This window comes from Peromyscus maniculatus, chromosome 13 (assembly GCF_049852395.1).
Source record: "Peromyscus maniculatus bairdii isolate BWxNUB_F1_BW_parent chromosome 13, HU_Pman_BW_mat_3.1, whole genome shotgun sequence".
NCBI lineage: Eukaryota > Metazoa > Chordata > Mammalia > Rodentia > Cricetidae > Peromyscus > Peromyscus maniculatus.
In genome coordinates this window covers 31,681,290-31,707,455 of record NC_134864.1, presented here as the reverse complement: position 1 = coordinate 31,707,455, position 26,166 = coordinate 31,681,290, and the positions used below count along the sequence as shown (strand labels likewise).

General features: G+C 40.0%; 1 protein-coding gene across 2 annotated transcripts in view; it reads right to left on the bottom strand.

The window, feature by feature from the left end:
* Positions 1–26,166, bottom strand: part of Sphkap (SPHK1 interactor, AKAP domain containing) — a 165,021-nt gene that overhangs the window by 81,360 nt on the left and 57,495 nt on the right. For both annotated transcript variants that reach the window (XM_042260014.2, XM_076549928.1), the window contains exon 3: positions 4,318–4,425. In XM_042260014.2, the coding sequence (XP_042115948.1) occupies positions 4,318–4,425 (108 nt within the window). The remainder of the gene's footprint in view (positions 1–4,317; positions 4,426–26,166) is intronic.

Sequence of the window (26,166 nt, the reverse complement as noted above, 5' to 3'; positions counted from 1 at the left end):
CCCTCAAGCATGGACTATGACCTCAGTGGGTGAGCTGAAATGCATGCTTTCCCTGCTTAGGCGTTTTTATGGTCATGATGGTTGTCACAGCAACAGAAAGGGAACAGGAACAAAGTCTTCATGTCAGCTGTGGGACATGTGAACTCCCTCCTGAAGAAACAAACCTCAATGCCTTGCTTTTTGGAAACAAATTCTGTACTGATACATGGACACAACACCCCAATAATGTTTAAGCCTGAGGCCCTTCCTCAAAAGAAAAACAGAAACAAAAAGCGAAATAACAATCAATTCAAGTGACACGAAACCAATCTACTTTAGATAGAAAATAAGCTACTAATTGGAGCACAGAAGCAATTGCCAATAGAGCGAGCAGTTCACTTAGTGTTGGGTCGGCCAGAATAATGAACAGATGACAAAGCAATGAACAGCATCCCTACAGGTTCCTTGGGGGATCTGTTGTGATTATCTGTAAATACTTTAAGGCTGGGATAATTTCATAATGCTGATTTTTTTAAAATTAAGCTTTAATGAAGGGATTATTTTCAAACATACTATTTTTATCTTCCTTTAAATTACACTTCCACTGCCCCCAACAGGGAGGCATCGAGACAGGATATTACTCTGTAGTACTGGCTGGTTGGGAACTTACTATGTAGCCCAGATTGGCTACCAATACTGGATAATCCTCCTGTTTTAGCTACCCGAGTTCTGGGATTACAGGCATCAGTACTGTCCTTGCTTGCATTTACACTGAACTTTCATGGAGTTGTGAGAAAATGAATGTTTATCCTTTGTTTGACAAGGTTTTTGTTATATAGTCCAGACAACCCTGAAGTCTACATCAGCTCCCCAAGTAGCTAGGAGTATGGGTATATTTGACCTGCCACATTGAGAAATGGTTTTGAAAAAAAAAAAAGAATTGAACGATTTTTCTTGACTACATGGTTCCATCACATTTTTTTGGTCAGAATTCCCTTCTTCTGGCCCAGTATGTCCATAGTTTACCCTTGTTCATCTTTAGATCTGATGTTCTTTCAGAAATATGGAACTCTGGTCTCTCATGATTCTTCTCCTGCTCTAGAAACCTCATCAAGCTACAAGGGAAAGAATTGGGAAATTAAGAAAAAGTGACTATAGGATACATTAGCTAGAGACTGATTTTCTATAGGGAGCTTGACATTTATTTTTGGTTCATAGACATGGACAGTTTCTATCAGTTTCTATCAGTTTCAGTCATTACAAATGACTGGGCAGGATTAGCAACAGATCCTCTAATGTGTCTTTTACTTCTGTTTAGTTTCTTTCCCCATTTAGAAGGAACCACGATGGCAGGATGAACCAATTAAACCACATTGGTGTCATCTCACACCAGAAAGGAACAAAGAAGAAAGGAAGTGCTGTATTCTAAGTCCACTTTGATGTGGATAGAAGTGTTTGTACACAGGAAGATGCCATGGCTATGAAAGTTCGTTTTTCAAATTGTACACCTGCAAGTCCAATCCCAAATAGAGAGTGTAGAGAAGACCTCTGCTCTTCAGTCACATTTTTTTTTTTTTTTGTATTCCAACTTTCATGTTCTCTCCAAGTAGAATACAACAATATAGGAATTATTTGGATGATAACTTTGGCCAGAGAATAGCTACTGATAACAGGTTCTCTTTTGCTACTTAAGGTGCTATGATTGGTTATCCACATCACAAGTGCCTGGATTTTCTGTCTCCAGAATTGCATTTGTAAAGAAGGTGTTGCTATAGAATTATTTGTTACTTACTCCTCCTTATTTTTCAGAAAAGAAAATTAGGCCAGTAACTACTTTTCTGGACAGAGATGAAAAAATATTAAACATTTGAGGCTAGGGACATGGCTCCATCAGTAAAATGCCTGCCTTGGAATCCTGCAGACCTGAGTTTGGATCCCTGATGCTAATGTAAAAGTGGGCATGTTTGTGCACATCTGTGACACAGCACTGGGGGCAAGCGAGAGCTGCAGAGGGATGAGGCAGGTGGAATCCCAGGAGTTCACTGGCCAGTGGAGCCAACCAGTGAGTGCTGGGCCCAGGGAGAGGCTCTGTCTCCAAAGATAGCATGGAGAGCAATAGTGGAAGGCATGGGAAGTCTGATGCTGCACATCCATATATCTACAACACACACACACACACACACACACACACACACACACACACACACACTATGCACATACATACCACAGACACAGATACACACACCATACACTCTATGACACACACACACACCACACAAATACACACACCACACAACTCTATGCAAATACATACCACACACACCATACAACTTTATGCACACACATACCACACACACACCACAAATACATACACCACACACACTCTATGCACATGCATACCACACACACAAATACACACTCTATGCACATACATAACACACACACACACACACACACACAGACACACACAGACACACACACATACACCCTATGCTCATACATAACACACACCACATAACCCTATGCACATACATACCACACAAACACACTACACAACACATAGATAAATGCATACACACATCACATAACATACAATACACACGCCGGGCGGTGGTGGCACACACCTTTAATCCCAACACTTGGGAGGCAGAGGCAAGTGGATCTCTGTGAGTTTGAGGCCAGCCTGGTCTACAGAGTGAGTTCCAGGAAAGGCACCAAATCTACACAGAGAAACCTTGTCACGAAAAACCAAAAAACAAACAAACCAAAACCAAAACCATATAATACACACAGACACACATAGATAGACACTACACACACCTTATGATACAACACACACAGATACACAACACACACACACACACACACACACACACGCACACACACCATTCCCCATACACATCACCTACCCATCCACGCACACCACACACAGATACTAAAAGGTGAATACTGAAATTTTTACTCAAAAAGGAGTTACTCTTTTTAGAACCATATTTCTTTCCTGATTCATTTTCTCATACAATGTATTTTTTATCATTTCTCTTCTCCTCCAATTCCTCCCTGATTCTCCATATCCCCACCACTCAACTCCTGTTCTCCCCCATTCTCTTTCTCCCTCTGTCTCTGTCTCTCTGTCTCTCTCAGGCACAACCAAAAATCGGAAAATCAAAACAAACAAAAGATGAATAAGGCAAAAATAACAAAACAATAGGCACCCCCTCCCGTGGAGTCCATGTTGTGTTGGCCAGCTACTGGTGGGCATGGGGCCTTCTGAGGAGTGTGATTGGTATACAGTGGAGAAAACTGACTTTCTCTTCTCCAGCAGGTATCTATTGAGAATAACTTCTTGGTTAGGGGTGGGACTTTGTGTCCTGCTCCCCTTTCCAAAACAGAGAGTAACTTAAGCATGTTGGGGCAGTCTCTGCCAGGAGGGCCATAAGACACCACTATGGAAAGCCTCTCCCTCTGTCTGCCAGGTCTGCTCTGCTCAGTACATATCAAAACACATCCCAGGCCATTTTCATCCTTCTGTGTGTGTGTGTGTGTGTGTGTTTTTCTTTTGAAACAGATATTCCGGCACAGAACATACCTCCAGGAATAGCTCAGAGGTGGTGCTCTCAATTCAGTCTGGAGAAGAAATACATTACATTTTTGGCTCCTTTGCAAAAGCTCCTCAGTCTGTGTACTCATGACCCTGTAAGAGCTAGGTGATTTCAATCACGATGCAGGATTCAATGCTTAGAAAGGATCACTCCAAACACCCACAATGTGTACCCACACTCTAAGCCCTAAGAATTATATAGTTTATCTGTAACAACCAGTCTTGCCTCACAGAGGCTTTTCATGCAGTACAGTACAGCTCAGTCATTAAAATTCATGTCTTTTTTTTCTTTCTTAGGTTGAGGGGGATTTCAAATTATAGCTGTAACTCAAAGAATGCTAGAAAATTCTTGCCCAGTTTTCATATCAGAAAACACCTAACAGGAATTATAAAACATATTGGAAGGAATCCAAGAGAGCTGTTCAGATTTTCAATTTTTCTTCCTCTACTACAATTCTATTTCTGGATCTGTGCCTGGGTCATTTTTTTCAGAATGCATTTTGTTGTTGTTTTTCCCTTTCCATGGGAATGATTGCATTAGTTCTTCTATTTAAATGAAGCATCGATGTAGACACACTAGCTGTGTGTCCTCCTGAGCTACTCACATATTTTCAAAAGGATCCTTTCCCAACCTTGTATTTAAGAAGTTATTGCATACTGTGAAGTTTCTGTCTTAGGTGCTTGGCCCAGTTTCCCACGTTATCAGACTGTATCCCCCCAGAGTGCCGCACACTTACCGAAGCACAGTTTTCAGATTCCTCGTCCACAAACCCAATCTGGCAAGGAGTCCTCTGGTTCTGCAACCAGTAGTCTGTGGACTCCAGCAGGCTGTTGCTGCGAAGAACCTGGGGGAACACAGAGAAGCCTTTCAGTGTTGATCAGCTGGCTTTCTAGCCAGACGAGCAGCTTTCTACTGACAAACCTGTAGGTGTTTTTTCTCCCCCCCCCCCCAGCTTTCCTCCCAGCAGCTGGGTAAGAAGAAGAGGAGGGAGAAACGTGCTGGATTACCGCAGCATTAGAAAGTATAAAGCATTCTGCCGTGAGCTAGCTTGCTGTTGGTATTGATGCTCCTTTTTGTTCATCCAATCTAACACCCTAAACACTAATGTGTGCTTGACTTTTACATAACTTGTAACTTAGTGACTGTTTTGGGGTGATGAATAGCTGTTGGTGCACACAGAAGTTTCATCTATAGTTAATGGTTCTCATGCAAATTTGGATACTTTTGATTTAAAAAAAATCATGTTTTCACTTTTGGTGCATTGCCTATTCTTCATTCCTTTGATTTTGCTAACATAGGTATGAAAAACAGCTCAAATCTTTTAGAATGATACAGTTCCATTAGTAAAACCATTTTTGCACATAGCAATAGTATGACAAAATAAAAAGAAATTCAACACACATATCAGCAAAGCCAGATGTCATTTATAAATGCAGTTTGGGGCCTTAGGTTTCAAATCAAAGACAAAAAGAATCTTTCAAGGACAAATATTTTGAAGATATAATTTCTTAAGTAACTAAATGATTCGATTTTGAATATGACTTCCAATGTTATTATGGTTCTCTTTTAAGGTGAATATCTGTTAATTTGTGATTACAACCTTCCCTTAAGCAATGTAATAGATTTGACTAATTCAGTTAATACCTCTAAAATAGAATTTGAATTTAATCACAACAAAATATTTTCTCTTTTATCCTATAAAAGCAGAAATATGGTAATTTTGTTTTAGAATAGAGTGAACACAAATTCAGAAACTCTTTTTTACAGCATTTTTGCCTCAGATGTGTGTGACCTGTCTTGGGCACATCTTCCCTTTCAATACTGTTACCTAAGGATGACAAACCTCCATCTTTCTTTTGAAATAACACAAACAATTTGTATGTGAACAGGTGACTGAACAGTCAACTTGGTGCTATTTCTGCCCACTAAACTTGGCAGTGGGGCTGGCTTCTCACTCCTCTTAGAGAGATCCTCCTAACAGCAAAATAGCATTTGCTGTTTTAATGCCCATTATCTCTGAGTATTCAGTTACCTTTCTAGAAACAGTGTGACCAGTGGCGGCCCAGAGGATTGAATGCAGAAGCACTAAGAAGAGACCAGTTGTCTCTTAAGTCAGAAGTTGAAGAGACTTGCAAACAGTCGCAATAAACTCATCTTCTCCTTGGCTCAAAGTTTTATTATGTTTTGGAAATCGCATGTATTTCATTAATGAATATGTTAGCAAGTGTTTAACATTTTATAAATAGTCATGTTAGACGTAAGGAAGAAGGTGCTAGAAAAACAGCTGTCGGGAATGTGCTTGCTATCCAAGCGTGGGGATACAGAGTTTCATCCCCAGAACTCCTAGAAAAGCAAGGCTGTCTCAAGGGTGAAACCTGAGGAAGGGCTCTTGGCGTTATCTTCTGGCCTCCATGCATATGTGTGCATGGGGACCTGCACACACACACATATGTGCAACACGCAAACACACACCAAGGAAACACAACAAAGATGAAAACTCTGACATAAATAGACAAAGTAAACCTAAACTATTGTAGATTCCGAAAGAACTTTAAGTTCTTTTGATCATATTTTTTTATTTATTTAAAAAAGTCAAGAACATAGATTAACTTCACATATAAAGCAGAAAGGGCCTCTAAATCTCTGAATCCATCCCTTTGCATAAAACTGGAATTCATTTCTATTTCCTGATAGAACAGAGTTTGCAAACCTTGTTTAGAATGTGAGTTTAGCCATTAATAGCAGGACAAGTTGGGCTAAGTGATGTAAACAATGATTTTCAGCTTCTGCATCTATGAGAAGGGATCAAAAAAACACGTGGTGGAAACATGGAGGGGGTCCACTATGGAGCTGGTAGGGGGGAACAGGGAGGGGTCCACTGAGGAGCTGTGGGGGGGGCAGGGAGGGGTCCACTGAGGAGCTGTGTGTGAGCCATTCAAGAGGTGAGTCATTCTCTCAGAACATGGTTTAGTTATGATTTGAAGGGAACTATAAACACTGATAGAAATTTGGAATACATTTACCTAAAATCCAGAAAAGGAAACGACTTCAGATATTGAAGGCAAATTTGCTTTCATAAATATTCTGGACTGAGATGTAATTTGTCTTGTGAATTCTGTAGTATTGATTGTGACGGCCAGTATTGTCTGCAGGGTTAGAAAATTCTACAAATCAAGCTATTAAAACTCACCTAATAATTGTTGCAATGTTGCTACTTCATAGACAAAGGTCTTTGCAGAATTTATGATTTTGATGATAAAGACCTAGAAGCTCAGATGGTTTGGGGGTGTGGTGTTTCGGCTCCCTGTGGTTCAGACTTGACCTTGGATTTAGTCTTGAGGGCACCAAGGTCAATTCTATTTGTCAAGTCTCTGAACATAGCTGTCTTCCATGCTTCCCAAATAGTCTGATCTAGAGTGCTTCTGAAACATCTCTAATTGTCCAATTTTTCTAAGTAAAAGTGTGTTTTATGTACTTTCATTTAAGATCAGATTTTCCTCATTAAAATTCCTGGGTAACATTTTTCTTTAAGAAGGAGAAACTTTTGTAGTGTAAATGATTTAACTGAATTAATCCACTTAGTGATGATATGATATTGTAATATCTCAAAGGCGGCATGGTTTGAAGCCTACTGGAGTTATCATTAAACAACTGGTGCCATGTGCTTGTCCCTGGCCTTTCTTTGATCTTCAGAATTTGGAAGGCCATCACTGAAACAAAAACCTCATTAATTCTGCATCCGAGGAACATCAGAGCTTAAACTACAGGCACCAGATGAACACCCTGGCTAATCCTGTTTTACCATGCAGCCCAACAAACATTCTGACCGGAATCAGCTCTTCATCATTTCAGAGCTCATTCTTTTAGACTGTAGACTGACTCACAAAAGGCTTATAATGTTGTGGTCCCAACAAAATGTTTTAGCTGTCACATCAGCCTTTGACTGATCTTCAATTAGGTCTGCCTGAGGAGGAGGGAGTAGCTGAATTGCAGTTCCCTTGGCCCTTTCAGGGTGGGCAAAGTTGCCACACTTTCTTAATGGTGGATGGGAAGTGACAAAATCAGCCTGCCATTTGGCCACCTGCTACCTTGGAATTCCTACATCTGAGGAAGGGGTTGTCTGATATGAAGCTAGATAGTTACTTGTGCTTAGTAATTGATTCTTTCTTTTTTCCTTTTTCTTTCTTTCTTTCTTTCTTTCTTTCTTTCTTTCTTTCTTTCTTTCTTTCTTTCTTTCTTCATTTTTTAATGTTTATTTATGTATGCATTTTTACATGTGTGTTGGCATGCCTTTGTGTGTACCTGTGCACATGGTTGCTTATAAATATGGAGGCCCAAGATGGATGTCAGGGATCATTCTTGATTACCCTTCCACTCTTCATTGAGGCAGAGTCTCTCAGTCAAACCCAGAGATCATGACTATGGCTAGTCTCACTAGCCAGCTTTCCTGGGGACATTCTGTTTCCATCTGTGAAGCTGGAGTTACAGGCTGCCCCACACCCCTACCATTTACACAGGTGCTGGGCATCTGAACTTCAGTACTTATGATTGTGTGCCAAGCCTTTTAATCACTGAGCCATTTGCCTATCCTGATTAGAATTACTTATATTAATATTAATAATTAACAAAATGATACTACATTGGGAACTCTGAACTAAAGCATCTCATATTATTTGAATGAAACCTCTAGACTTAGGATACAATGTGAAAGCTAGCATACGTACATGGCATGAAACAGCTCCTGGCATATAAGTACCCAGCCAGCGGTAGCCATCCTTTAAATGTTGTTATCCTCTTTGCCCTTGACCACAGGGGCCAATATTTTGTTTATTTCGCATAGAAGCAGCATTACAGCCAGTCTGTCAGATATCAAGGCCTTGACTCAAGCCATAATCGTTGTGCGTTAGTAATTAAAGGACTTGACTTTGGGTGATTGCAAAGTTGTGTTCCGGTTCTGAGTCTCTGTCAGCTAACCCCTGTGCCCTCCTAGCTTCTGGCCCCCATTTCCATGGGTAAAACCATTGTATCAGGCTATCTGAGTGAGATAAACACCATGCTTGGACAAAGCATCGTGTAACCATCCCTTTCACACTCCTAACTCTTTTCCCATATATTTTAGTAGTCCAACATGATGGTGGTGATGCACACCTTTAATCCCAGCAGAGGCAGAGGAGGGTGAATCTCTGAGTTAAAGGCCAGCCTGGTCTACAGAATGAGTTCCAGCACAGCCAGGGCTACACAAAGAAACCTTGTATCAAAAAGCTGGGGGGGGGGAGGAGCTGAAGAGGTGGGTTTGAGGCTAAGAACACTTGCTGCTCTTTCAGAGGACCTAGGTTCATTTCCCAGGACCCATTATTGAGTGGCTCACAATGGTCTGTAACTACAGTTCTAGGGAACCCAGCACCCTCTTCTGACCTCTACAGGAGCCCACATATACATGGTGCACCATACACACAGTCAGGCACATACCCACATACATAAAATATGGAATTTTTTTCTTAAAATGAGTCTGATAAGGGAACAAGGAAAGAAAATAAAGATACTAGCTTCAGTGAGCTACCTAGCCTAGTGTGTTAAGCAATTTTAACCTGCTTTTTTGTCTAATAGTTGGACAAAGGACTAGAAGGAGCGCTTGAAGAAAAATAAAGTATGTGCTTGAGCATTTAATGTTTTTGAAGCTTTATGAATATAGCTTCCTGCTGAGGGAGTCATTTTTGAGTGGGAAAAGAGAGATGCTCACCAGGTTCTCCACGGCTCATTTAGTTATCTGCTATTTTTAGTTCCAGCCTTGCTTATTTCAGATGGAGTGCTAATAATGAACGTGCTGTGTGCTGTGCATTCCCGAGTTTTGAAGCGGTAATGGTGCAATTCACCTGGAAATTTCAAGAGTGTCCTGAATAAGGAGGAAAGATCCCTCTGCTCCACAGCGCAGCTGCTTCCATTTCAACAGACAGCCCCAAGACACCACAGTTTGGGTACAAGACAGAGAGGAAAGAATTGGCTCTTACAAATTAAACCCAGTCCTCTTGTTGCAGAACAATGTCTGCCCTTTGGGTTGGTGTCTTAGATTGGAGAAGAGACTTACTTCTAGCTTCTAAGATCTGGAGGAAGGACAGAAAACTCTACCACCTCATCTCACACACTTAATATATTTAGACAATTTAATGGACTTCTGTGGTTTAGTTCTTGCATCAGTCACTCCAGGATAAAAATGCCACTTGAGAAAGTTGTTCTGGGGACCAAATAAGATGTTTACAAAACCATGATCACCTAACACAATAGGCAATTGATTGATGCATGCTTTCTATTAGTAAAAGAAGGCCATGGAATTTAGAGGGTATCTTAGCAGTTTCTTTATATTTCCAGTGTCTGACAAGCTCTCTTCTTTGTGACATGCCATTCTTATTTTCATCTTCTTTCTCTACTCTCTCTAGCCAGCAGTCGGTTAACAAATGTTCATTGAGTTCATTTGGGGAAATAACGATGACCAAGCCTGATATGGAGTCATACACAGCATTCTCAGCACTAGGGAGAGGGAGGCAGGATGATCAGTGTAGCTGGAGGGCTTCTCTCCAGGTTTCCCAAGCCCCGCAGTCCCACAATCCACTTATAAAATAATCACTCAGACGCTTATATCACTTATAAACTGTATGGCCGTGGCAGGCTTCTTGCTAACTGTTCTTTTATCTTAAATTAACCCATTTCTATAAATCTATACCTCGCCACATGGCTGGTGGCTTCCCGGCATCTTCACATGCTGCTGGTCAAAGCGGTGGCTGCAGTGTCTCTCCCCTCAGCCTTCCGCTTCCCAGAATTCTCCTCTCTCCTTGTCCCACCTACTTCCTGTCTCGCAACTGGCCATCAGTGTTTTATTTATATAGAGTGATATCCACAGCACTTCCCCTTTCTTCTTTTTTTAAAAAGGAAGGTTTTAACTTTAACATGGTAAAATTACATATAACAAAACCATTACCGAGCAAGAATTATAGTTACAATATTAAAGAAGATGTCCTATCTATCTTATATTTGTGAGTTTAAGGTTTTATAGCTATCTTATCTTTTATCATAACTGAGGAAATTACGACTATCTAGTCTTCAACCACATCAAAGACCTGAGAAGGAACATAATGGTACCTGAGAAATGGTAGATGGATGCAAGCAACTTTCGGGAATCTTGCAAGAGTAGACCAAGACAGCTGGCAGCCTGGACAGTCACCTAATGTTTCTCAGCATTGTTGGTGCATTCAGATTGGCTACAGGCCTAGAATATCTGACAGACCATTTTCAGAAGCAGGAATTTTGAGAGACCATCTTACCCTGTCTTGGCAGAGTACAGTGGTCACTTTCCTTGTGTCCCGCTTGTCCAGAAAGGACAGCATTGCATTTGTACTGTCAGCCATCAAGGCAAGGGCAGTTCTTTGCCCAGTAGGCCATTTTGTGCCAAAAAGACAAACTTCCAAATGGAAATGTCTTAGAAGCCCAACATTCTCTCGGGATCAATTGGTGCAGCCAGGAGCAATTGTGTCTCACATCAACAGAATTTTAAGTTATTTAAATGCCATATTCTCTAGGTCTATGAAGTGTTTGAAGATTACCTATCTATCTGAAATATATCTATGTATACCTAGAAAACTTAACTAACATGGCTACAGATATGATTATTATAGATGACTAATTATTAATCTATTTTTTAATTATCCATTACAATTTTAAATGAGTTACATAAACATAATACCTCAAACAAGAATAGAAATATATATATACACAGTATAACAATATTAACTTCAAGTTTGTATCAATAAACTAAAATCCATACCAATGTAAAACATTTTAAACATAAACTAAAATCTATACCAATGTAAAACATTTTAAACAAGTTGTTCTTTAAAAGTAGGTTAATTAATCTATCCTTTTATCTTATCATCTCTATATCCTCCTATATATCTATATTATATCCCCTTTTCTTTTTTAGAAAGAGATCACATTTATAATCAATCTGTTTTAAATAAAAATATTGGTTTTCTCTGTCCCACACCAGAGGGCTCTTCTGATTTGGGACACAAGAATTGCCTAATCATTTTTTTTTTTTTAAAGCAATATGTCTGGGTTTAGAGGGGGAGTGAGCCAATTCCACCTCTAAAGCCAGCTTGGTATATTTGGGAATTTGGGCGTAGCATCTCTTACTACTTCCTGCTGGAGGGGGGCGCTGTATCTTATGGGGATGCAAAGAAAATTTTAGACCTATGGGGTAGTCCGTGAGGCTGTATTGTTTGAACCAGTTGCCTTGAAACCGCTCTGGATGCTGGATCATCTGGGCCATGGTGTCATCGGAGACCTTTCAGGGGGTCTTGGCTGTTGAAACCTGATGTATCTTAATCTGGAACAAATCCATAGCCTCTGGCTTTCTGTGGAAACAAAAGCAGAACCTCTTTTCCAAAGCAACATATCCTTAAATCCAAATTTTGAAGTCAAGGTACCTTTAAAATATACATTTTGGCATAACTCAACAGCTTTTGCAATCAAATGTTTTTCTTCAGTTACAAATATCAAAGACAACATAATCCAGATTCTCTGTGTGGTAGCCATCGTTACGTGGCTTATTTTTTATATTACCTTGAGCCTTGAGCCTATTGCTTTAAACTGTACCATTCTAAGACTGAAACTGCGCTGTGGCTGCTGGCTCCACCCACTTTAGCTGTCCAACATGGCAGTGGTACATTTTCCGCCAGCTCTGGGAGTCATCAAGTCTCAGAAATAGTGGGTCTAAGCTTTTATCAAAGCAGCGTGTAGCCCAGAAACCTCTTTTTTTTTTTTTTAAATACTAGTAAAGACTAAATCTACCACACAGCGTAATGTGCCGCTGGCAGATGCCTCATTTCCGCCATACTGCTGGTCAAACGCACACGCCAGGAACCCGCCGGTGTTCAAACCTGCGTTTTGCAGCGTCTAGCTGCCAGTATGAGACAAGAAGCAGGAACCTGTTTTTGGCTCTGTTTAGAATTGGTTATTAAATATTCTCAGGTTTAAGGTGGAAACTCGAGCCGTTGGGCGCCATTTGTAGCTGGAGGGCTTCTCTCCAGGTTTCCCAAGCCCCGCAGTCCCACAATCCACTTATAAAATAATCACTCAGACGCTTATATCACTTATAAACTGTATGGCCGTGGCAGGCTTCTTGCTAACTGTTCTTTTATCTTAAATTAACCCATTTCTATAAATCTATACCTCGCCACATGGCTGGTGGCTTCCCGGCATCTTCACATGCTGCTGGTCAAAGCGGTGGCTGCAGTGTCTCTCCCCTCAGCCTTCCGCTTCCCAGAATTCTCCTCTCTCCTTGTCCCACCTACTTCCTGTCTCGCAACTGGCCATCAGTGTTTTATTTATATAGAGTGATATCCACAGCAGATCAGAGTTGCAAGGCAAGCCTAGTCAAGGTAAGACTGTGTGGCGAAATAAAATAAAAGAATAGGCACAAAACACCAACTCAATGTTTGGAAAGTACTCCAAGGGATTTGATGAAGGAAAGGAGGTGCTTTGACTAATGGTAATCCCAGGCAAATATTCCAAGAACAAAGTGGTTAGCTTTGCCTGGGGTCAAGAGGTAACAAAAGCTCTAGCACTTGATGAGTGTGTTAGAAGATGAATTTGAGTTGTCCAGAGATGCTGGGGAGGATTGCCTCTTCAGATCGGCTTTCCCTGCTTTGTTCATAAGGACTTCTTTCAGGAATACTGCTCTTTCCTCTCCCATCAATCATTCTCCTTGCAGAGCCCAGGGCCTCACAGAGCTTTAATTTTCACCTGGAGGAATGACAAGCTCCTATCTCTTCCTTCAGCTTTGGCCTAGGAGGCTATTTTTCACATTTCTAATGGGTAGTTGTTACACTTGGATCTGCTGTGGTCATCTTGGACTCTTTGTGTCTAAATACAAACTCCCTCCTTTCCCAGTTGAAACTCTTAAAGGAAATTTGACTTCTAGTCCAGAAGTGATGGTACCTCTCCCAGTTATGTTGGCTTGCTCATTCTGTGCCAACTGAAACTCCTCTTTACCTATTTCTGTTCTCACAGTCTTCTCACCAAAGTTTATTTTTCTTTCATACATTAAACATTAGCAAAGCTTCTAATGTGCATGATATGGTTTGCTTTCTGGGTAACATATTGTGCATAGTATGGAATTGATCTTCATATTTACAGAGGTAAAATAATAAACAAAAGAGTATTGGAATACATAATTGCAAAGAATGGTTCATAAGATGGAGAAATCCACACAATGCTGTGATGGGGAACAAAAGGGATGAGTGTTGCTGTGATCTGAATGTTGCATCTCTCTAAATCAGTGGTTCTCAATTTTCCTAATGTGAGACCTTTTAATACAGTTCCTCACATTGTGGTGACCCACAACCATAAAATAATTTTGTGGCTACTTTGTAACTATAATTTTGCTACTGTTTTGAATAGTAATATACATATCTGACATACAGAATATCTTTTATGTGACCCTTCTGGGGTTGAGAACCACTCTAAACTCATATATTGCAACCCAATCCCCAATGTGTTGCCATTAAGAGGCGGGGCTCCAGGGAGTGATGGCTGAGCTGGGCTCCATCCTTACCAAGAGGATCAGTGTCTTTACTAAAGGGACTCCATAATCCTTCCATCCTTCATAGTGTACAGATCACTTTGTACTTGATAAGAAATAGGCTTCATAAGACCCTGAGCCAACTGCATTATGGACTTTTCAACATCCTGGACTTGAGTAACATTACTAATGTATATTAACACATCTGTGACACCTGAATGTTCTAAGACGGGAATGTTACATGGCAGGGAAAGTCAGGAACCAATAGAATCCTAACAAGTCAGGTTGTAATTGCTTTTTCTCTTTCTATCCCCCTTACCTCTCAGATCTATGTAATTTACTGAAACCAAGATGCAAAAATGTGCTTTAAATCCCAGTGCGTGTACTTATGCTCCAAATGCTGAAATCATACACATCTACCCAGACTCCGCCTTTGGGGTTTCATCTTATTTCCACCTCTAGGATCTTGTCTATTCCAGAATGTCATATGCATCTTGTAGTTTAGAGACTTTGCTGAGACAAGTTCTCTTCACTTGGCACAATGAATCTGAAGTTCATTTTGCTGTTATCTGCATTGAGTGATTTGCTTTATTGACCAGTGGTATTTGTTTCTGGGTATACAGAGAATTTTTATTTTTACAACTAGAAAGACATTTGGTTTGTTTATGTCTTTGGATGGTTAGAAATAAAGCTATTGTAGATATTTGTACGTGTTTTTGTTTGGTTTAAGATTTTTTGTGGGGGAGGCATTCTGGATGAACACATAGAAATGAGCATTATTAAGTATTAAGGCAAATTTACGTGGTTCTAATGAGCCTTTATATAAACTTACCGATTTCAATTTCCATTAGCAAAATGGCAAAATGGAAGTTGCTCCAAGTTTATGCTAGTACTTGGTATTATCAGGTTTTACTTTTAAACTTATCAGTTATAACAGGTGCATAGTAGTATTACATTATGATATTTCCTCTTAGTTTTAAGTGACTTGTATCCTTATAAGGATTTTGTTTTGAAACTAATTTTTTAACTTGAGCTCCATAAAAGCTATGGGTGTTTAAACAAAAATCTCAGTGCCAGATGTGAGATATCACATTCTTCTGTAAGTCTTTCATTAAGGAAGATCCAGAGGTCCTTTAAAATAATACAGGCTCCTGCCATTCTTCTTAGATGTCCACCAGAACTGGATGATAAGACCATATTGCTGAAGATACCATGTACTCTGATCATAAGTTATAGAGAGGTTAAGATGGGTCTGAACTGGAAACTTCCTCCCTAGCTTTCACGGTGCTGGAAATCACTATGCAAGCTTCTAAGGGAAAAAGGGCATCAGTGGTCTTACATAGCCATCTCTGAAACATACATACAAATCACAATACCAGTCTGCAGTGTAAGATGTGCACACTTGTGCAATAGTGGCACGATCATTATAGGAGAAAGCAACCATTCTGAGTGGACTCAAGACCTTATGATACTGTCCAAACCAGGTATAATGGCCAAAGATTTTGTTCTGTGGGAGGTCATAGGCCCTAGAAGGGAGACGTATCTTCTTGAAATAATGTCAATCTGTCTTCTAAATAATTATTTTTTAAAGATTTATTTATTTATTATGTATACATGTATGACTGCACACCAGAAGAGGGCACCAGATCTCATTACAGATGGTTGTGAGGCACCATGTGGTTGCTGGGAATTGAACTCAGGACCTCTGGAAGAGCAGTCAGTGTTCTTATCCTCTGAGCCATCTCTCCAGACCCTAAATAATTATTTTTAACATTTATTTGTTTAATGTGTGTGTGCATGTACCTGTGCATAAGTGTATTGTGTGTGGGGGGGGTTGTTATGGACAGAGGACAACTTGATTAAATTACTTTTCTTCTTCTACCATATGGTTCCAGAGATGAGATTCAAGTCATCATGCTTAGCAATGACTTACCTACACATTGTGCACTCTCACTGGCCCAGTATTTATATTTTTACCCATAAATGCCACTCCCAGCCTCAATCAGAATAGTTTCTCTTTTCAGTGAATGGTGGTCAATGACCACTCAAGGTTCTGAGAACAAGAGAAGAGTAATTATCCAGCTCTAAACAAGACAGTTATACCATCCACCCTCATTTCAGGGTACCATCAAGAATATGTGACAGAAAGGATGTTAAGAGCCAGCATATACAGGGATAGGCTGCAGAATGCCATTTTCTGGACATGACACACCCATTATAATCATGAATTCACAGGAGCTCCTGTTGTTTGTACTGGATCTGCACAAGAATGGGTGTGTCAACAGTCAGGCATGGGTGAGTGAGAGACTCATGGGACCCTACCCTCACCACTGAGGTATTGGCTACTGATAAAGGAAGAGGGGAAATCATTGCCTTCACTTGTATACCCACTGGTGAAACCACCAGGCTTCAATAGATAGCCCTAATGCTATGACTCTGATCAAGTAAGGCACAAAGCAAAAGGGCAGGAATTCGGGGAAAGGACTTTTAAGGAGAGGGGGTGGTTAATAAGGCTGGAAGATGGATAAGAAATAGCGGGAGAGTAATCAGAATGTAGTATGTACACATATGTAAATATATGTATATACATATGAAAAGCTTTTCAATGTCATTATGAGAAGGATATGCCATTTATGTTAGTTTTCTTACTCACTTTTATCTACTCATCTACTTGTTATGCTCTTGCTGTTTTCCCACTGGGCATTGTTAACTTAACTGGGGAATCAGTGGGCAAAACAAGACTAGAAATACATGTAGAGTCTTGTTTTGTTCTATTGTGGCAGGACCACAATCAAAGGAGTAATTAATAAACATATATGTCAGATAATGAAAACTATAGGAAAGATCTATGCCAGATGAAGGCTTAAAGAAGTAAGATGCTATTTTGGAAAGCGTATCTTGGCAGGCTTCTCTAACACTGTGATAAAAGATTTCTGAAGGCTGTAAAGATAACATGGAACTGCGATCTGAATAAAGCAAGGTATCAGTCACACTCCCATCCAAGGAAAGAGCAGGGGCCCAGCCAGAGGTCAAGAGCATAAACAGAGGCTCAAAGCAGGAGTATACATTTGAAGGACAGAAAAGAGCCCATGATGGCCAGGGGAGAGAGTTGATGGAAATGAAATTTCCTAGGAGCAGGAAAAGAATCTTTTAATAAGAAGACATCTGTGACTAAAATGGGACCATGAATTTTCAATTTATGGAAGCATGCTAAGATTTTTTTCTCAAATTATTTTATTATAATTTTGGAATGTTTGGTCAATGGATTAATTGTTTATTGAATTAAGTTTATAATAGCTTAAAAGTCTAGCACACATATACACACATGTACACACACACACACACACACACACACACACACAGGTCTAGAATACAGAGGATTTTGCTCAATTTCATACATTTAAGTTCCTGTTGATTTAATCTATGGCTTTGCCAACTTTCCTTTTGGAGTCTTCTGTATTCTACTCTTGGATAAAATACCTTTCCACTGTTTCAAGGAGGAAATTGCACAAAGTCTATTTAAAGCATACCAAACTACTGAGCAGAAACAATGACACCAATAAAAGTCTTGTATAGAAGGGAAGGTGGCAACCGGGCGGTGGTGGCACACGCCTTTAATCCCAGCACTCGGGAGGCAGAGCCAGGCGGATCTCTGTGAGTTCGAGGCCAGCCTGGGCTACCAAGAGAGTTCCAGGAAAAGCGCAAAGCTACACAGAGAAACCCTGTCTCGGGAAAAAAAAAAAAAAAAAAGAAGAAGCGAAGGTGGCATTGAATAACCTTTCATATTGGGTTTAACCAAATGCCAAGGTAGCATTTTCCTTTCAATGATAATTTAACTGGATGAGTGGGTTCTTGTGTGTTAGTCTCCTTTTACAAGAGAGAACTGGATTCTAGTATATGAGTAATGATTATTCATAGGATATACCTCGTAATTCTTTTTGGTTGGATGTAAAAGATCCTCGACTAAGACTCAAAATGTTCTAATTGATTATTAGAAAGGGACAGCCAAATAAAGGGATTTTTTTAGTGTTTAGGATAAAACAAATTCTCGTCATCAAGGAGGAATCACAGCCTAGCAAACACCAGGTGAAAGGTACCATTGATGGGAAAGTCCGGGAAAGAAAGGGTTGTGTGTGGGATTGCAATGCATTCTGCCCCTTGCTGTAAATGGGGAATGGTAAGGGCTTCAGTAGCTTCAGATAATCGTGCAGCATGGCTAATAGACTGGAGGTTAGCCTCAGCTAAATTATTATTATTTTTTATAGCAAGTGAGTCCTTACTTATGGAATGCTTTTAGCAGCAGTACACGGTTTCATTAAGCTTGTTGCTGGTAAATGAGTATAACACTGATGTACAAAATGTATCTGAGTGTAAAATGGAAATGCTTCATAGGAAAAGGGGACGGAACTATTACTCCATGTACATTGCTTAGCCACTTTGTATGCTAACTTGGGCCAGTCTGCACCCTCAGGTGGCAAGCAGTGAACAATGCACTTTCAGCTTTCCCGGATGTCTTGATGTTTACTTGTAATCCTCAGTTACACACATCCCACAAGCTACAATGCATCTCACTGCAGTTCTGAGGAATGGATAAGAGGACAATGACAATCCAGAGCTTGAGCAATGCTTGGGACCAGTGAAGAAGTATCAGAAGTGTCTGATACAGACAGAAAGGAGTATCTACTTCTGTCACATCCCAGAGATGTCAGCTGCCCAGAAAAAAAAATTCTTTCCAAGTTGATCAGAGCTTTTTCCATATGAGTGTAACCAGGTTTGAGTGTAGAGTATGAGGTGAGGGCACAACAGAAGCAGACATACTCAGGAAACGGAAATAGAGCCTAATTTATGAATCGTCAGTAATGGCTTGAACACAATCAAGTTAGATTTATAAATAGAAGAAAGTTGATTGATTGCTAAATAATGGCTGTGTGGAACCAATGTATCACTGTACATTTGTAAGATCAGTGAAAGGAAATATTATTTTAATGTTAAGCTATGCAAAATATATGAAAAATCACTTATGAAGGATATATATTTATAAAATGCATCAAAAGTTACTATTGATTTTAAATTCTTTGGTGTAGGTTTGCAGTACAGAATTTAACACTGGACAAAAGGACATGACTTTAATAATGATGTGTCACTTCATTATTAAATACTTTTTGGCCCCTGACAACTAAAAGAAAGTGGTAATTCTCTTTCCTCAAATACTTTTCTTCTCCAGAAGAAACCATTGGAAACAAAAAGCTTTGTTGGAAGCATTGAAGTAGACATGTAACTTTAAAAACATATTTGCTCATGGAAGTTCTTTTTCTGGGAGCGTATGAGCCATGGAGTAGATCTTCCAGGGTGGGTCAATTCCATGAAAGGGAGAAAAGAGCCTAGTCAGTGTGGGGACACTAATGAATAGGCTCTCTCAGAGAGATGTCTGAGCCAAAGGTGCACTCAGTACATCAATTATATCCTTCTTTCTTCTTTGTAATTGGCAGAATGGAAGACTAGGCATTGTGTGCAAGAGAATAATCCTGGTAGAAAATGAGAAAAGATGTATGCTGCCAGGGCTTTCTGGGGAGAAAGGAGAGCCCACTGTAGGTTTCTAAAGTGAAAGAGTTTTTACATACAGGACTGAGAGAAAAGGAAACAGCCTCTGCTGCTGCTGACAGTGAGCGGGGTGGGAAGTCTTTCTCAAGTACCCCAAGAGAGAAAGAGAACTTCAAATGACAGATTGTGTTTTCAAAACTCAAGACCCATTCCTGGATAGCTATATTTAGTTTACAGTTTAAAGAAAGTTTATGGTAATTGCAAGTACTTAGAAGGAAAGACTTAATTCCAAAAGCATAGTATTGCTCAATTTTCACAAAATATTCTAAGCTATTTTGGGTTTTCAGAGTCCTACTTTTTTTTGGTTTGAAAGAAAGAAAAAAGTTCTGCAAGATCCTTCTGGGCCTGTTCAAATATAGCAGACTGGCATGTTGACCTTCAGTCACTGGATTGCAAAATTATTGGAGGAAAGAGGGAAGGGTTCATAAAAAAAGTCCTCCATTATACCAACTTTTGGAATGCAGACAGAAATTATATTCATGTTAAAAATCAAGCCACAACTGATAGCTTTAGATAAACTGTCCCACAAAAGGTCACAATGTTAACATTTTTTCCAAAGCATAAACTGGTGGTGGGGCGCAGGCAGCCTCTCTGGTTCAGGGTGAACTTGACCGCCCCAATGACAAGAGAAGACATTTAGTAGCACCCTGACCTGCTTTTACTGACAGCAGAGGAAATGAGTCCCTGCTGGAAGCCTTCACTATTTGCATTTTGTCCTCAGCACAACCCTGGAGGCTCCTCCATACAAAGTGTCTCGGGATGTGCAGAAGTTTCCTTAGTGGTCAGTAACATTGCTCTCAGAGGCAATCATGGTGTACGCTCTAGATTCTGTACTCATGGTTACCTTTTCCTTTTCCTCAGGGCCTTCCATGCCCCTCTGGAGGGTCTCAACTTAATCACCACTCCAGATGTTTTGGCCTAAATGCTCAGAGGTCATCTTCTGTGTGACCTTCACTGCCATGCAGTTTTACCGACCTTGACTTTCATACATGTCTCATCCTGGTTCCCTCTTCTCTCTTTCCACTGCTCCCACATAGGCACTTCTCCTCTTCCCATTTATTCTAGCCCATGAAATGGCCCTTCCTAGCATCCCAGAGTCTAGGCATGTTTGGATCCAAAAACTTACCTTTAGACTTTCAAGCTTAACCCTCTTTAAACATCATTTTAATATGATAACTTTCTATTTCCTTTCTTTAAAAAACTTTCCATTTATTATTTTATTTTATTTTATTTTATTTTATTTTATTTTGTTTTTGTGTGTATTAGTGTTTTGCATGTGCATGCCTGTATACCATGTGCTTGCAATGCTGGAAGGGACGGAAAGAAGGCATCGGGTCCTCTAGAACTGGAGTTACAGTTGGTTTTTGAACCACCATGTATGTGGTGGGAGTTGAATTCAGATCCTCTGGAAAAGCATACAGTACTCTTAGCTGCTGAGCCATATCTCCATCACCCTGGCCCCCACCCTTTTGCTGTAGAATGGAATATACGAGAGAGCATTGAACCATTTCTCAAAAAGTGACAAGGCCATTCTTTTGTATCTGATCCTGGGCCTGGAGACTACTAGTGTGCTGCAGGATCACAGAGACCATGCTGAGACACCGTGTGCTTTACAGAGCACAGGGAGACACTTTCTTCTTTAGACTGCAGCCTATTGTTTCTTGTTTTACATATCCTCTCATTCTCTAGGTCTTTCCTCTCTGAATGGAACGAGTCATTACTAGTACAGAACACCATAACCATTCTCCATGATGTTTCTATGTAACTGTTCACCTCAGTAAAACCACTTAGCTTCTTGGGTAAGTAATGATCGGGTTTTTGTTCCAAGCATTTCTTCCTTTAGAGATATGGATTAGAATGTGTTGATGTCTTGCCTCCACATACTAATTGAATTCTCTTGTTAATTGCATGTTCTCAAAAAGATCTGAGTTTACGTGACAGGGTATTTTAAAGAATGAAATGAAACATCAAAAGGCATCTAGTCTGTCACTCCTCAGATATATCTGAGGCACACTGAAGCCACTTCAAGGGTCAGTCACAGGAAAGAATGCTGGAAACTTCAAAAAATGCGATCAGATGTCACAGGAAGATCAGACTGTCTCTGGGCACCCAAGGATTCTCCGTCTGCTGCCTTTGATAAGTCCAAGTTTATGGAGGATTAATTAACATGACAAGAAAAGAGAAAGATAGTTGGGGTGTTGATTTTCTCTAAAAATTCATTCTTCATGCCAATAACATTTAGAGACTTTGTTCTACTCTGTCTAAAATGGTAAATCTTTGGTCCATGAAATGAAGCAAGGGCTGAGAATGCTCCACTGTTGTAGGATTATAAGATGGAGTACAATGTGTCCAAGGGAGAAGAAAAATGTAAGAGTATTCAACACAGAAGAATACTGCATGGAATGCCCACAGGCCTGACATCACACACTGAGAAGAAAAACATGGGATGCTGTTCCAGTGCTTGGAAAATGTAGTTTAAGCACGTAGGTAGATTCCACAAGCAGACAGTTGCCTGATTCCACTGCTTTGAGATAATAGACTTTGATCTTATAAGGATACAATAGAGACTTTGCACTTAAAGTTCAATGAATATAAAATTAAACCTTATAATAATGTATCTTAAGTAGTCTAAAATCCTTACAAATCAGCTTAAGGAAGCTGACTCTACTTGTCATATTAGGAGTTCCAGCAAGGGAAGCAAGCATTAGGCGATGACTAGGAGTGAAGCTGTTCCAGGGTCACTGGGAGAGAAGGACAGGTCCTTCTCCCACTCCAAACCCTTCCCAGGTTTCTGCAGCACTGTGTGATTCCAACATTGAACACACACGTTTTTGAAAATCACATTTTCAGCATTTAAACTCATTCTAGATCTTCACAGTCACTACATTAGAGTGGCAAGCATATTATACACCGCATACTCCAACTTGGATGGACTGACAGATCTGCTTAATGGGCTGTGCTGAGTAAGTCTCTAAGGTCATATCCAGGCACCAAAGCTTCATTATCAATGTAAATTAATAGAAGGGGGGATTGTAGCAGCAGCAGCAGCAGCAGCAGCAGCAGCAGCAGCAGCAGCAGCAGCGATTCTGTCACTACTATACTGGGCCATGCAGTAACTAGCACCTTATATGACATTATCTGGTAATTTCCCTTGCTTTTAAAAGCAGAGGGACTTGGTGAGAGCATGCTCATTGAAATGCCTTCCTTGTAAGGATGGAGGTCTGAGATCACTGCCTAGAATCTACATTTGAAAATGAAATCTAGGAGGAGTTGGGGGAGGTGGAAGATTATGATAAAAATGTATTGCATGAACATTAAAAAAAATTAAAAACCAAAACAAGTCAGGAATCTAATATTTTCTTGTAATACCAGAGCTGGGGCTAAGGAGAGCGAGATAAGCCAATTTCTGATGATCACTGGAAGGCCAGACTAGACTCCTTGATTATTTCCAGGCCAGTGAGAGACCCTATCTCAAAATGAAGTTGGATGGAGTCTGAATAAGGACAACTGAGACTGTCCACCCACAGACAAACACCTGTGCACACATCAATATGCCTGCACATACAAATGTACCTGCACACCTGTGAACACACAGATAAGAAAACAAGAGAAGGGACATTCCTGCATCTAGAAATAGCATGCCCATGTACCTTATTTTTGTACACCAGAATGCTTCTAAGAGCAAGAAGGTCCTATCATGAAAGCTCCAGACAGTTTCTGAAGCCATAACTACGTGGTCATCTGAAAATTTGGAGAGGCAGCCTCCCAATGTAGAAAATATAAACAGAAACATTCCTCATTTGAATATGTCTATCAGAGTGTGTTTTTTTGATCCAGTGGCTTTTCCCAGCCATGGCTTCCAGCGACCAGAGGAGCTGGGTCAGATTCCAAAGTCCTGAGAGATTCCTTGTGCAACACATGAAAGAAATCACCACTTTGGTGCTTTTCAGTGGATGGTTATTGTGATCCTCTGATCCTTACCTGACTTCTTCCACTGGCTACCTTAGCAATATGTTGGTTCTGATAAGTGTGCTTGATGAAGAAGAAGTGGAGGCTATTACCTTGCATGAGCTTGGAAATTACCAGCAGATGCCGATTTCCCACATTATTTTTACTTTTACTGGTAGGTGATTCAGCTGGACAGTAGGCCTTGCTCCTTCTAAGATATAATTAGTCTGTTCTTTTGACTTGCTTTGGGATGAACTTGGTACACGTGTGTGTGTGTGTGTGTGTGTGTGTGTGTGTGTGTGTGTGTGTGTGTGTGTGCATGCCTGTGTGTACCTTTGAAACAATGTCTCATTATGTAGTTCAGGATAATCAGGTATGTAATCAAGGCTGACCTTGAATACTTGCCTCTATCTCCTAAGTCCCAGGGCTACAGACCTGGGCCCCATTTAGCATAAATGTATATGCACATTTATGAACATGAGATGCTCACTTCCCCAGTCTCTTTATCTATGATTAAGAATATTTGAAAAAATGATCAATGATCATTGAGATTAACTGGTAGTAATGGTAATAAAAGCATTGAACCACTCAACGTATTCTTGCTAAGAGTCCATGTTCTGGGTATTCAGAAGAGTTAGACATTGTGAGTCACTTTGGTGTGTATGTTCACAGGTGTGAGTGCAGGTGTGTCAGAGCATGGTGTGAGTGTGGAGGTCAGAGGACAAGCTTGGTTGTAAGTCCTTGCCTTTATCATGTTTGAGACAGGCTCTATTGGTTGTTCACTGCTGTGTATGGTGCATGACAACTTCCAGCATCTGGAATTTCTGATGTTTCTCCAAACTCAGGTCCTCATACATTCACAGCAAGCTCTCTGTGGGAGACTAGCTCTCACATTTATGACCAGGCAACTCTTGAGTAGGGTGGAAGTGAGAAATATTTAGATAGAAGGATAAAGGGGAGAAAAACAGATAGAAACATAGAATAGCCTCGGAGGGCCTGGACTCTTATCCCCCAGGCCCCACTGTCTCTTCTAAAGGGCTATTTATAGAAATTCCAAGGAGTGGATCAAAAGACCTTCCCCTAGCACAGCCAAGTGCAAAGCCTTCAAATCACCTAGTAACCACACACGTGGTTAAGCAATCCTCTAATGCAGCCCTGATGAGTGAAGTAAGCTCAGTGTTTACTAGGAAGTTTTGTGGACCTCCACAATTCCCCCTTCTGGATATAATAAAGCCCCACCCCCGCCAGACCCCTCAGATAGACTGTGCCTGTCTTAGGTCACCATCCTTGATTAATCTTCCTTAGCCATCATGGAGATATGATTTCCATCAAGCATACTGACTTGGAAGCTATCAAGAAGAAAGTTACCCACCTTTGGCTACCAGCCTCTGGCAGGAGAGGGTACCAAGCATAACCCAGCTCTGTCCCTAGTCCCTACTGAGATTACAAACACCTACAGCAATTTTCATAGTTGCCACACCTCCCAGTAATGGAGTAGAGGATAATAAAGATGGAATATCCTTTTTAAAATGGGTCTAAGGTGATTACAAACGTCTCAGCTGCACCAAGCCCTTTTCCTGGATCGAAACCCTCCTAACAAATGTTCAATAAAACTTTCAAGAGACTATTTTGATTCCCAGAAGAAAACAGTCATTTCAAAACACTTCAAAGTATCCACTCAAGTAAAAAAAAAAACCCCATGCTAATTATAAAAACACTTTTATAAACTAACTTGATTATGGGAAGCTTATCCCTTTGTGGGAGGCCTACCCCTTTCTAGACAGAAACAGAAGGAATGGAAACATCTAGGAAGAAGACAGAAAAGCTCCCCTAATTAAAACATATTTCCCTAAGTTTTACAATTATATTTTAAGCTATCATAAAAAGTATTCAAATATATCTGAAGATAAGATATATTCCTTTAAAAATTAATTTTATCTAGTTTGTCCAGACTAGACAGATATTGATGGAGTAATACAAACAATTCTAGTATGAACTTACATTCAACATTTACACTGTTCACAAACCCACATTCAACATATACTTATCTATATTCTTTACAAACTTACATTCAAAATGAAACTCTATAGAATTATTTTACAGACGTTATATTAAAAAGGAAACTCTATAGAACTATATTATAAACTATATTCAAAAGGAAACTCTATTTATAAACTTTTAGCACATATCTAGAAAGGATTTCTTAGAGGAATTATTTACCAAACTTATATTCAAGAGGAAACTATTAGCAAACATCTATAGCAAACATCTAGAAAGAATCTCTTAACAGAACTAACATATTCAAAAGCAAACTCTATAGAACTACTTTATAATCTTTAGCAAACATCTAGAAAAGATTTCTAACATATCCAAAAGCAAACTCTATTAGCAAGCAACTAGAAGAGGTTTCTTAACTGAACTATTAACAAGACAGAAAGTACACAAATCATTTCTCAAATCAGA